Raw genomic sequence first — 14,344 nt, forward strand, 5'->3', positions numbered from 1 at the left:
AATCTGAGCTTCAAACACTGCAGCACATCCGGGAGGGAGTATTAGTACCTGGACACTTTGTTTCACGAGGTGGTCACACCCTGCTAGATTAAGTACTTCAAACTCAGTCAGGTATTGGCATGGATCAAGGATTGGCTGACTGACAGGAAACAAGAGTGGGGATAAATGAGTGCTTCTGTGGTTGGCAATCAGTGTTAGGACTGGCACAGTGGCTCAGTGTTAGCATGGTTGCCTTACAGGACCAGGGACTTAGGTTTGATTCTGCCCTTGGGCGACTGTTTGTGTGGAGTTTGCACATTCTCCCCGTCTCTGCGTGGGTTTCCTCTAGTTGGTGCAGTTTGCTCCCACAGTTCAAAGACGTGCAGGTTATTTGGATTGACCACATGCTAAATTCCCCGTAGTGTTTAGGGATGTGTAGGTTAAAGTGGGCTGTTGGGGGATGGGTCTGGGTGGGATGCTCTTAGGGTCAGTGTGGACTAGTTAGGCTGAAGGACCTGTTTCCACACTAAGAATTCTACGACCATATTAGTTTACAATTTACATAGATGATTTGGAGTTGGGGACTAAGTGTTGTGTGTTAAAGTTTGCAAATGATACTAAGGTGAGTAGTGGAGCAAAGTGTGCAGAGGTCTCTGAAAGGTTGCAGAGGGATGTGGATAATTTAAGTGAGTGAACGAACATCTGGAAGATAGAATTCTGTGTAGATAAATATGAAGTTATCCATTTTGGTAGGATTAACACTGAAAAGAATATTACTTAAATGGTGAAAAATTGAGCAGGCTGCTATGCAGAGGGACTTGGGTGTCCTTGTGCATGAATCTCAGAAGGTTGGTTTGCAGGTGCAGCAGGTAATTAAAAAGGCAGTTGGAATGTTGTCCTTCATTACTAGAGGGATGGAGTTTAAAAGCAGGTCGATTGTTGCAGTGGAGTATTGCACGCAGTTTTGGTTTCCTTACTTGAGAAAGGATGTACTGATACTGGAGGGGGTGCAGATGGGGTTCAGTACGTTGATTCTGGAGTTGTGGGTTGGCTTATGAGGAGAGACTGAGTACAACCACCACTCGTTGCCTTCTTACAGAAAGCCAGTTTCTAATCCAAACTGCTAAATCTCCCTCAATCCTGTGCCTCTGTATTTTCTCCATTAGCCTACTATGTGGAACCTTATCAAAGGCTTTACTGAAGTCCATGTACACCACGCCAACTTCCCTACCTTCATCCACATGCTTGGTCACCTTCTCAAAAAACTCTGAGGTTTATGAGACACGACCTGCCCTTGACGAATCCATGCTGACTATCTCCAATCAAATTGTTGCTTGATAGATGATTATAAATCCGATCTCTTATAATCCTATCCAAAATTTCTCCTACAACAGACATAAGGCTCACAGGTCTATAATTACCTGGGTCATCCCTACTGCCCTTCTTGAACAAGGACACAACATTTGCAATCCTCCAGTCCTCTGGTACTAAACCTGTAGACAATGAGGACTGAAGGATCAAGGCCAAAGGTTCTGCCACCTCCTCCCTAGCTTCCCAGACAATCCTCGGAAAAATCCCATCTGGCCCAGGGGATTTATCTACCTTCACGCCTTCTAGAATTGATAACACCTCCTCCTTACTAACCTTAATCCTTTCAATTCTAGTAGCCTGTAACTCAGCCATCTCCTCTACAATATTCTCCGGTTCCTCAGTGAAAACAGATGAGAAATAATCACTTAGCACCTCTCGAATCTCCATAGGGTCCACACACAACTTCCCACTTCTGTCTTTGACTGGCCCTATTCCTACCCTAGTCATCCTCATATTCCTCACATACCGTTAGAAAGCTTTAGGGTTCTCCTTTATTCTACCTGCCAATGTCTGCTCATGTCCCCTCCTTGCTCTTCTTAACTCTCTCTTTAAATCCTTCCTAGCTAATCTGTAACTGTCCATCGCTTCATCTGAACCATCTTGTCTCATCGTCACATAAGCCTCCCTCTTCCGCTTAACAAGAGACACAATTTCTTTAGTAAACCACGGTTCCCTTACCTTATCGCTTCCTCCCTGCCTGACAGGGACATACCTATCAAGGACATGCAATATCTGTTCCTTAAACCAGCTCCACATTTCGATTGCCCCCATCCCTTGCATTTTGCTAACCCGTTCTATAATCGCATTATAATTGCCCTTTCCCATCTATAACTCTTGCCCTGTGGCATGTTCCTATCCCTTGCCATTGCTAAACTAAACGTAACCGAATTATGGTCACTCTCGCCGAAGTGCTCACCTACCACTAAATCAAACACCTGGCCTGGTTCATTACCAAGTACCAGATCCAGTATAGCCTCCCCTCTTGTCGGCCCTTCAACATACTGAGTCAGGAAACCCTCCTGCACACATTGGACAAAAACGGATCCATCCGACGTACTAGAGTTATAGCATTTCCAGTCAATGTTCGGGAAGTTAAAGTCTCCCAAATTGACCACCCTGTTCCTTTCACTCCTGTCCAGAATAGTTTTGCCGATCCTCTCCTCCACATCCCTGGAACTTTGAGGAGGCCTATAAAAATCTCCCAGCAGTGTGACCTCTCCTCCTGTTTCTGACCTCAGCCCATACCACCTCAGCAGACGAGTCCTCATCATAAGTTCTTTCAGCCACCGTTATACTGTCCTTGACTAACGAAGCCACACCTCCCCCTCTTTTACCACCTTCCCTGATCTTAATGAAAGATCTAAACCCTGCAACATCCATTCCTGACCCTGCTCTATCCATGTCTCCGAAATGGCCACAACATCGAAGTCCCAGATACCTATCCAAGCTGCAAGCTCACCTACCTTCTGGATAAGCATATGGATAATGATGGGATAGTGTAGGGCGAGGGGCTTAGATTAGTTCACAGGTCCGCGCAACATCGAGGGCCAAAGGGCCTGTTCTACGTATTGTTCTATGTTCTAAATTTGGAGACAACACCAGAATTAGTCGCATAGCAGATATTGCAGACGGTCTTCTAAAACTGCAAAGGGATCTTGATCAAATGGGCCAATGAGTTGAAAAATGGCAGATGGAGTTCAATTGTGAGGTATTACATTTTGGTACAACAAACAAGGATGGGAGTTATATAACTAATTGTAGGGCCTTGGATAGTTTTGTAGAACAGAGGGACCTAGAGGTGCAGGCACATAATTCTTTAAAGTTTGTGTCACATATAGACAGGGTGGTTAAAGAAGCACGCTTCCCTTCATTGCTCAGCCCTTTGAGTATAGGAGTTGGGAAGTTACGTTCGGGTTGTGCAGGACATTGTGAGGTCTCTTCTAGAATATTGTGTCCAGTTCTGGTCACCCAGTTAAAGGAAGGATATTATCAAGCTTTAGAGGGCTCAGAAGAGATTTACCAGGATGTTGCTGGTTAGGGAAGGTTTGAGTTTAAAAAGAAAAGCTGGATAGGCTGGGACATTTTTCAGTGGACATAGGAGGTCAAGAGATGACCTTATAGAAGTATGTAAAATAATTAGATATATAGATAGAGTTGGGATTTCAAGACAAGGGGGCACATTTTAAAGGTGGGAGGAGAGAGATTTAATAAGACATGACGGGAAAATTTTTTGCATAGAAGGTGGTTCATGTGAGAAATGAATACCCAGAGGAAGTGGTGGATGTGGGTGCAGCACAGTATTTAAAAGGCATTGCAATAATTGCATGAATAGGAAAGGTTGGAGGGACATGGACGAGGAGCAGGCAGGTGGGACTAGTTTAGTTTGAGATTGTGTTCGCCATGGACTGGTTTGACTGAAGGTCTGTTTCCATGCTGTATGACTCTATTACTGTAATAGGGGATAGAATAGTTTCTATCTGTTGTTCGTGGCACAGTGGTGAAAGCTGTATTACCTGTCTGGTACCAAGGTTCAGGGCATCTCTTTTGGGCTGGATAAGACCTTGGAGTGGGTGATGAGGGATTAAGTTGTGGTCCATGATCATACCAAGAACATTAGGATTAAGCAAAAGGTTCTGCTAAGAGATTCTGAACAACTCAATTCAAAGTCAGAACCACAAAAGTTATAATCTCCAAAGTCATGAGCAAATTGATAGGGGGTAAACAAGATTAGAGAAGTAAACCTGTGACTCAAAGATTTGATCTAGGAGAAATGGGTTATGATTCGTGGGCCCTGGCACTAATACTGGGAAAAGAGAGAGCTGTTTTGTTGGGAGAAACTTCAATTTGAACCATTGGCACCCTTCACTGGAGTAGAAATCAAGGCTCACTATTCCCAGAATGGTTAAAACTCTAACCCATTAAAAGCTCCCCCTCTACAAACATGTATTGGGAATAAAATGGGTGTTTGAAGCAGAGGGAAAGGCCAGGAAGACTGGTGTGTGTGTCCCTCCACAGGATCAGTCCATTTGCTGATAAGAACATTATTTCTCCATCTTCCTTCTACGTGTATGTTCACTTGTTTGCGGGAGACACATGCTGGCTGGTTCACATTTTATTAACTTCTCTGGTTTGTTAGTTAAAACTTGCCACACTAATGAGGTCAAACTGGCTGGCTTCATGCTTGAGATACATTTATTGCAGAGTAAAAACAACTCCTCCCGCAAAGGACCACACTGCCTGGGTGGTGTTTGCACATTCTCCCCTTGTTTGTGTGGGTTTCTGGGTGTTCTGGCTTCTGCCCCACAGTGCAAAAAATGTGCAGGTCATAGTGGATTGGCCAAGCTAAATTGCCCTGTCAAGTCTAGGGATGTACAGGCAAGATAGGTTAGTCATGGGAAATGCACGGATATGGGGAACAATGATAACAAGATGTGAGGCTGGATGAACACAGCAGGACAAGCAGCATCTTAGGAGCACAAAAGCTGACGTTTCGGGCCTAGACCCTTGATCAGAAAAAAAATGGGGAACAATGAGCCTGGGTGAGATGCTCTTCAGAGTGTCAGAGCAAACGCAGTGGGCTGGTGGCTTCAATCTGCACTGTAGGGATTCTGATTCTGAGATCCGATTGGTATCTGACCTGAACATTCATCACCCCAAGCTGTTTAGCTACCCAGAAACCAGTTACACTGTTGTTGGCAGAAGGCTTCTGTCAATGTCTGGTCACGAGACCGATCAGCTACTTGTTGCTGTCTGAAACTCCATTGATAACTTGGCTTCAGATTGGCTGCAAACAAGACCTTCCCCACTGCCTGAACCAGCAGCTTTGTAAACAGTGCTTATAGTGAGGGTCAGGGAATAATAAACACAGCAATCCTTTTCATAGTCCTTTGTTTTATTGAAAACAGTCCCTTTCCTAATTCAGTCCGCAGTCAAAAATACAGAGAAATGAAAAGATATGGTCTTTACACAACACTGGGACAGGTATCAGAGTGAATTGTACAAGTAGGATTGGAGGTGGGGTTTCTAAATCGAGTATTTGGGGAGGGGGTCAGCTTCATTTGAAGAGCATTTTTAAATAGTCAGTGGAAACAAGAGATCAAAGGTGCTAACTAGTGAAGAATTGATCAATAATGTAAGTACAACAGGATTGGGGTAGAAAATATAAGCAGAAGCACACTGCAGAAGTTACTTGGATTTATTTTTGATTTATTTATTGTTACGTGCATTCTGGTAGAAAATACAATGAAAAGCATTACATAGTGTATAGTATCACGATTCTCTGGCGCCATCTTAAAATACAAAAATAAACCAAAACATGGAATATAAAGGCAGAGAAATTAGGAAGTAAAGTAAGTGTCCAGTTTTACAGTCCTCCTTTTGCATGCTCCGCCATGGGCCTGGTAGCCAGGCATGAGCCCCCTTCGCTGCATCGTTACTGGAATGACAGTCATCTCCCTTCAGCGCTGTCACACCTCCACTGATGTCCTCTCCAGTATGAGTCAACAATGCAGACACCACCAATGCTAATACATACTGTGCCAGCCCAAACCTGACACTGCTATCGCCATGAGTCGGCTTCGGACCCACCCTTGCCAGTGTAGCCGCTGCAGGTGCCACAGGGCACAGGGTCTCCGTACTGGACCCAACCTCACTGATGCAGGTTCCTCCATGAATCTGCATTGGACGCAAATGCTGCTGGAAACCCAAACTAATTTCCGCCACAGATGACAAGTGAGAGAATTAATTATGGAAGTAAATTAGCAAGAAATATCGAAGCGAAAGCAAGAGCTTGCACTGCTATATATAAAAAAAGACAGTTGCTAAGGTGAGTGTGGGACCCTTGGAGAATGTGGCTGGAAAGTTGATAAAGGGGAACAAAGAAGTGGCAGATAGTTTAAACCAATATTTTGCATTGGTGGTCATGTGACGTAAACTATAAAATCACAAAGATATCAAATAAGTGAGGTGCAAATGGAGAAAAGTTCTTGTAACAGTCTGTATGACCAGGGACAAACTATTTGGAAAAACTCTTGGGACCGAAGACAGCCGAGTTGCCAGGACCCAGTGGCCTGCATCCAAGGGTTTTTAAAGGACATAACTACAGAGATAGTGGACGCATTGGTCAAAAATCCCAAAACTATCTGCATTCCGGGAAGGCCCCAGTGAATTGGAAGACTGTTAACATGATGCCCCTGTCGAAGATGTTTGGAGATAGAGCAGAATACTACAGGCTAGTTATAGTGCTAATTATTAGTTATTGTGGGCCTAACATCATGTCACTAGAGAAGTGCATGAGTCCACTGATAAGAAATAAATACCAGGAATTTTAGTAAAGAATGCAATCAGTAAGGATGGTTTTGTGAAAGCAAAATCACATTGGACAAATTTATTGGATCTGTGAATATGACCAGCAGAGTTGATAATGAGAGACCAATAGATGTAACGTATTTGGATTTCCATTGTTTCAAGTGAATGTTAACTCAGCTAATACCAGGAATGGCAGGATTATTGTATCAGCAGAGATTGGTATGATTGATCCTGTTTGACGAGAATTTATAAGGATCTGAGGGCAAATTGATTCAAAACTGTAAAATTCTGACAGGGCTGGACATAGTGGAGAGAGTGAAGATGTTTCCCCTGACTGAAGGGTCCAGAACAAAGGGTCGTGGTCTCAGGATACCTGGGAGGCCATTTTGAACTGAGATGATGAAAAATGTCTTCACTCCAGTGGTAGTTGAATTCTTTGCTACAGAAAGCTGTGGAGGCAAATTACTGAGTATGTTTTAAGTATGAAATAGATATCTAGAAGCTAAAGCTGCCAACGGTTAGGGTTAAGGGAGAGTGTGGGAGTATGGTGTTCACAGAGGATTTACCGTGACTTTGCAGAGTGGGCTTGATGGACTGAATAGCCCCTGACTGTTTCTAGGTTTTTATGTTTTGATTTCGAGCCTGTGGTGCCATTCAGTAAGATGATGGCTGAACAGCTTGTAGCCTCAATTTAGCTTCTCTTTCTGTCAACAGTAAACTCTGATGCAAAAATTGATTTCAGTCTCAAATACATGCCTCAGCCTCCACTGGTCTCTGAGAAAGAGAATTGTACAGAATAACACCGTGAGAGAATAGCGTTGTCTTCATCTCAGTCTTAAATTGGAAATACTTTGAAAGCTTTCCCCTTGTCCTGTTTTTTTCTGTCATGGGGAAAAGCCCTTACAGCATTCACACTGTCAAGTCTCCTTTGATCTGAAGCTAATTTCTCATTCTAAACTCCAATGGATACAGACTCAGCCTGTCCACTAACGAGGCAACCCTCTTCATTGCAGCAATGTATTGACTGCCAATGGCCTTTGGGGTGATTAGGGAGGTATAGGAGGAAAATGTATGTGCGGGGCTAAAGGTCTGTACGGGAGAGGGTGTGGGGAGGATATGTCGAGGAGGTGCAAGGTTGGGAAGGGTGCGGTTTTAGGAGGAGGCTCTGAGACTGCTGCAGCACATGACTGACTGCCTTTCTCTCCTCCCAGGTCCTACAACATAAATAAATTGGCCTATCAGGAAGTGGAGGATCTTCTGTCTATAGGTGAGAAGGCGGGTTGAGTGTGAGAATCCCTGTCTCATTGCTGCACTGGCAAGAGGAGATTAGAGACAGCGTCAGAACTGCTACCGCACAGAATAGGAGCATATCTCTGCTGACTCAGTGAAAACAACACCATTAATCTCTGACTCATGTCATCCTATAGGCTCTGCACATTTTCAGGTCCTAGAGTCACATATCACTGAAGAGGTCCTTTGGCCCATCAAGTATATGACATTTTTTTCAATACCAATCCCACTTTCTAGCATTTGGCTTATCATCTTGAGTGTTTCAAGTGCTGATCACAAGCTTTTTTTAAAAGTTGAGGTTTCATGCCTCAACTATCCTCCCATGCAGACCAAATTATTTCTTCAAATCCCCTTTAAACATCCTGCCCTTCACCGTAATATTATACCCCCTTGTTATTGACTCCATGACTAAGGGAATGGCGGCTTTCTATCCCCCTACCGGTGCCCCTCATAATTCTCTGTCAGGTGCCCTCTCAACCCTCTATGATCCAAAGGAAACAACCTGAGCTTATCCAGCCCCCCTCCATTGCCAACCTGCTCCATCCCAGGCAACATCCTGGTGAACATCCTGGTCGGCAAAGAAGTGGTAAATGGAGTACAGTTTGGGAGAGTGTGAGGTCATGCACTTTGGTAAGAAGAATAGAGGTATGGACTATTTTCTAAATGGGGAGAAAATTCAGAATTCTGAAGCGCAGAGGGACTTGGGAGTTCTAGACCAGGATTCTCTCAAGGTAAACTTGCAGGTTGAGTCAGTAGTCAGGAAGGCAAGTGCAATGTTGGCATTTATTTTGGGAGGACTTGCATATAAAAACAGGGATGTACCACTGAGGCTTTATAAGGCCCTGGTCAGGCCATATTTGGAGTATTGTACGAACATTTGGGTCCTGTATCTCAGGATGGATGTCCTGGCCCTGGAGTGGGCTCAGAGGAGATTCACGAGAATGGTCCAGGAATGAAATGGATTTCAGCAAGGCGTTCGATAAGGTTCCCCACAGTAGGCTATTGTACAAAATGCGGAGGAATGGGATTGTGGGAGATATAGCAGTTTGGATTGGAAATTGGCTTGCTGAAAGAAGACAGAGGGTAGTAGTTGATGGGAAATGTTCATCCTGGAGACCAGTTACTAGTGGTGTCCCGCAAGGGTCGGTGTTGGGTCCACTGCTGTTTGTCATTTTTATAAATGACCTGGAAGAGGGCGTAGAAGGATGGGTTAGTAAATTTGCAGACGACACTAAGGTCGGTGGAGTTGTGGATAGTGATGAAGGATGCTGCAAGTTGCAGAGAGGCATAGATAAGCTGCAGAGCTGGGCTGAGAGGTGGCAAATGGAGTTTAATGCGGAAAAGTGTGAGGTGATGCACTTTGGTAGGTGTAACCAGAAGGCAAAGTACACGGCTAATGGTAAGATTCTTGGTAGTGTAGATGAGCAGAGAGATCTTGGTGTCCATGTACACAGATCCTTGAAAGTTGCCACCCAGGTTGACAGGGCTATTAAGAAGGCATACAGTGTTTTAGCTTTTATTAATAGAGGGATTGAATTCTGGAACCAAGAGGTTATGGTGAAGCTGTACAAAACTTTGGTGCGGCCGCACTTGGAGTATTGTGTACAGCTCTGGTCACTGCATTATAAGAAGGATGTGGAAGCTTTGGAAAGGGTGCAGAGGAGATTTACTAGGATGTTGTCTGATATGGAGGGAAGGTCTTAGGAGGAAAGGCTGAGGGACTTAAGGCTGTTTTCATTAGAGAGAAGAAGGTTGAGAGGTGACTTAATTGAAACATATGAGAGAATCAGAGGGTTAGATAGGGTGGATAGGGAGAGCCTTTTTCCTTGGATGGTGACAGCGAGCACAAGGGGGCATAGCTTTAAATTGAGGGGTGGAAGATATAGGACAGATGTCAGAGGTAGTTTCTTGACTCAGAGTAGTAAGGGAATGGAACGCTTTGCCTGCAACGTTAGTAGATTCGCCAACTTTAGGTACATTTATGTCGTCATTGGATAAGCATATGGTTGTACATGGAATAGTGTAGGTTAGATGGGCTTCAGATCGGTATGACAGGTCAGCACAACATCGAGGGCTGAATGGCCTGTACTGTGCTGTAATGTTCTATGTTCTATGAAAAGCTTAACGTATGAGGAATGTTTGAGGACTCTGGGACTATACTCATTGGAGTTTAGAAGAATGAGGGGGGATCTAATTGAAACTTTCAAAGTACTCAATGGTCTGGACAAATTGGCTGTTGGGAAGAGGGCACAGCCTTCGAGTAAAAGGAAGAACTTTTAGAACAGATAAGGAGAAGCTTCTTAGCCAGAGAGTAGTGAACATACGGATTTAACTGCCACAGAAGGCTGTAGAGGCCAGGTCATTGAATACGTTTAAGACTGAGATAGAAAGGTTCTTGATTATCAAGGGTTACGGGGAGAAAGCAGGAGAATGGGTTGAGGAACTTATCAGCCATGATTGAATGGCAGAGCAGACTCGATGGGCCGAATGAGCTAATTTCTGCTCCTATGTCTGACGTAGAACATACAACATAACAGCACAGTACAGGCCCTTCGGCCCTCGATGTTGTGCCGACCTGTCATACCGATCTCAAGCCCATCTAACCTACACTATTCCATGTACGTCCATATGCTTATCCAATGACGACTTAAATGTACCTAAAGTTGGCGAATCTACTACCTTTGCAGGCAAAGCGTTCCATTCCCTTACTACTCTGAGTAAAGAAACTACCTCTGACATCTGTCCTATATCTTCCACCCCTCAATTTAAAGCTATGCCTCCTCGTGCTCGCTGTCACCATCCAAGGAAAAAGGCTCTCTCTATCCACCCTATCTAACCCTCTGATTCTCTCATATGTTTCAATTAAGTCACCTCTCAACCTTCTTCTCTCTAATGAAAACAGCCTCAAGTCCCTCAGCCTTTCCTCCTAAGACTTTCCCTCCATATCAGGCAACATCCTAGTAAATCTCCTCTGCACCCTTCCCAAAGCTTCCACATGCTTCTTATAATGCAGTGACCAGAACTGTACGCAATACTCCAAGTGTGGCTGCACCAGAGTTTTGTACAGCTTCACCATAACCTCTTGGTTCCGGAACCCGATCCCTCTATTAATAAAAGCTAAAACACTGTATGCCTTCTTAACAGCCCTGTCAACCTGGGTGGCAACTTTCAAGGATCTGTGTACATGGACACCAAGATCTCTCTGCTCATTTACGCTGCTAAGAATCTTACCATTAGCCCTGTACTTTGCCTTCCGGTTACTCCTACCAACGTGTATCACCTCACACTTGTCTGCATTAAACTCCATTTGCCACCTCTCAGCCCAGCTCTGCAGCTTATCTATGTCTCTCTGCAACCTACAGCATCCTTCGTCACTCTCCACAATTCCACCGACCTTAGTGTCGTCTGCAAATTTACTAACCCTTCCTTCTACGCCCTCATCCAGGTCGTTTATAAAAATGACAAACAGCAGTGGACCCAACACCTACCCTTGCAGTACACCACTAGTAACTGGTCTCCAGGATGAATATTTCCCATCAACCACCACCCTCTGTCTTCTTTCAGCAAGCCAATTTCCAATCCAAACTGCTATATCTCCCACAATCCCGTTCCTCCGCATTTTGTACAATAGCCTATTGTGGGGAACCTTATCGAATGCCTTGCTGAAATCCATATACACCACATCAACCGGTTTACTCTCATCTACCTGTTTGGTCACCTTCTCAAAGAACTCAATAAGGTTTGTGAGGCACGACCTACCCTTCTCAAAACCGTGCTGACTATCCCTAATCAATTTATTCTTTTCTAGATGATTATAAATCCTATCCCTTATAACCTTTTCCAACACTTTACCAACACTTATCATCCACAAACTTAATTAACATCTCTCCCACGTTCCCATCTCCGTTGTTTATGAATATCACAAACAGTAAGGAACCCAGCACTGTTCCCAGTGATACACCACTCCACACTGGGCTCCAATAACACAAACCGCCTCCTACCACCACTGTCTTATGCTCTTATGAACCTCCCTCTACACCCCTTCCAGGGGTATCACATCCTTCCTATACTGAGATGACCACAATGGCACGCAGTGCCCCAGCTGTGGCCTAACCAAAGTCCTGTACAGCTCCACTATAACCTCCCTGCTCTTATAATCTATGCAATGACTGATAACGGTAAGTATCCCCTACACCTTCTTAACTACCCTGTTAACGAGTCCTGTCACCTTCAGGGATCAGTGGACAAACATATCAAGATCACACTGTTCCTCTGGGCTTTCTAGTGTCTCGTCTCTCATTGAGTACTCTCTTGTCTTGCTCCTTCTTCCAAAGTGCATCACCTCACATTTAACAGGAATGATTACATCTGCCACCGTTCTACACATCTGACCCATCCATTTATATCCTCCTGTAATCTAACACCTTCCTTATTATTGTTGACCACCCGGCCAATCTTTGTGTCATCCACAAACTTACTTAACACCTCTCCCATGTTCCCATCTCCGTTGTTTATGAATATCACAAACAGTAAGGAACCCAGCACTGTTCCCTGTGGTACACCACTCCACACTGGGCTCCAATAACACAAACAGCCTCCTACCACCACCGTGTCTCCATTTTAAAAAATATTCATTCATGGGATGAGGCCAGCATTTAGTACCCATCCTTAATTGTAAATGTGGTGTTATAGAGATGAGGGAGGAGTGGGTACCCTTTGGAGGATTGATGAAAATTTGATGGACTGAATGGTCTGTATTTGCACTGTTGGGATTTTGTGATTCTGAGTAATGGTGATGAATGTCTGAATGAGGGTTTTAGCAGCACAACCGCTGGAATAGGAATGAAGATAGAGAAGTGGAAATTGACAGCATGAGAGATGGTGCAAATGTGAGGGTCAAATCTGATATTAGTGGGCTGGTTGGTTTATTGCTAGACTGTTGCTGAGCAGAAGGATGGAGTTGGTTACCAGGGTGTAGGTAGTTTGAGGCAAGCATTGAAAATGATATCTTTGACATTCCCAATGTTTAATGATAGGATCTGCTCCTCCCACTACTGGGTGTCTGATAAGCAGTGAGAGGGGGTGGACGGTAGTGTGCCAGGAGCAATACTGGCCATACCTAAAAATGAGGCGTCAACCTGGTGAAGGATTATTTCCGTGCCAAACAGTAAAGACCAGAAGATATAGGAACAGAATTAGGTTATTTGGCTCACCTAGTCTGCTGTACCATTGGATCATGGCTGGTAAGCTTCCAAACCCCATTCTCCAGCCTTCCCCCTACACTTGTTCCCCTTGCTAATCAAGAAGCTAAGCAGCAAGTGACAGACAGGGTTAAGCAATCCCACAACCAACAGGTGAGATCTAACATACATAGTTAAGCTACATCCAGTCATGAGTGGTGATAGACGATTAAGCAACTCACTGGAAGAGGAGACTCCAAAAATATCCCCATCTTCAATAATGTAAGAGCCCAGCAAATCTGTGTGAAAGAGAAGGCTGAAGCTGGTGCAGCGGTCTTCAGCCAGAAGTGCTGAGTGGATGATCCATTTTGGCCTCCTCCAAAGGTCTAGAGTGTTATGAAGGAAAGGTCGACCCCTCTCTGATAAATAGAGCTGAAACAACCCAGAGAAGCTCGCTATACCTCGTAATCTGTTAAAGGAAGTATGAAAAGTAGTATAACCTGCCTCTCACCCCATCTCCCCAATCTGTAAGAAAGGGGTGATTAAATGAAAGAAATCCTTGATACTAACTTTATAGTAAACAAGTAACAATTTATTTATCTAACTGTTACAGTAAACAAATTAGCAGAACTACCAACAATCCAAACAATTCCCCCTTAACTACTAACTGTTCTCAAATAAACAAAATTCTAATGGTATGCTGTTCCAATAAACAGAAGTCCCACTTTTATAAACCACAAGTAATAAAAAAATTAAAACTCAGGTCTCTCAAAAGTATAGCCAAGATTAGTCTTCCAGAATTCTCCGCTGATCCTCAGGAACACCTTTCTCTGTTGAATTCTTATGTCAAGAATATTAAATAAGAGTGCCTCTTGTACCTTTAGCTGATGGCTTTTGAGAGTTTAGAGAATTCTGTGAGAACCAGTGATTGATTCTTCTGTATTGGAAAGCTATTCTCTTAGCAGACGACGGTTGACGCTCACGCTGATTATCAAATGCCCTCTTCTTTTATACCCTTGAAGACCTATTAATTTCTTAGAATAGGATTAGTCCTAAGTTGTCAAAACCAGGCGATGTCAATTTAATTGGGTTTTGATATCTAGGGCCTAGTTTAAATTAATTGGCTAAATTCAAAAATCTGTTGTCTTGGTAAAAATGCTGATTTGCCAGCTACTATTACAAAGTGTTTCAATTTCATGAACTGCCTGCAGACGTCT

At 43.9% G+C, this 14,344-nt stretch overlaps 1 protein-coding gene across 8 annotated transcripts in view; it reads left to right on the forward strand.

Moving 5' to 3' along the window:
* Nucleotides 1-14,344, forward strand: part of nadk2 (NAD kinase 2, mitochondrial) — a 70,974-nt gene that overhangs the window by 35,446 nt on the left and 21,184 nt on the right. For 6 of the 8 annotated variants that reach the window (XM_059644991.1, XM_059644993.1, XM_059644988.1 and 3 more), the window contains one exon: nucleotides 7,869-7,924. The exons of the other annotated variants lie outside the window; for them this stretch is intronic. In XM_059644991.1, coding sequence (XP_059500974.1) covers nucleotides 7,869-7,924 — 56 coding nt within the window. The remainder of the gene's footprint in view (nucleotides 1-7,868; nucleotides 7,925-14,344) is intronic. 8 annotated transcript variants of the gene reach the window in all.

Source organism: Stegostoma tigrinum, chromosome 3 (assembly GCF_030684315.1).
Source record: "Stegostoma tigrinum isolate sSteTig4 chromosome 3, sSteTig4.hap1, whole genome shotgun sequence".
In the NCBI taxonomy this organism is placed as follows: Eukaryota; Metazoa; Chordata; class Chondrichthyes; order Orectolobiformes; family Stegostomatidae; genus Stegostoma; species Stegostoma tigrinum.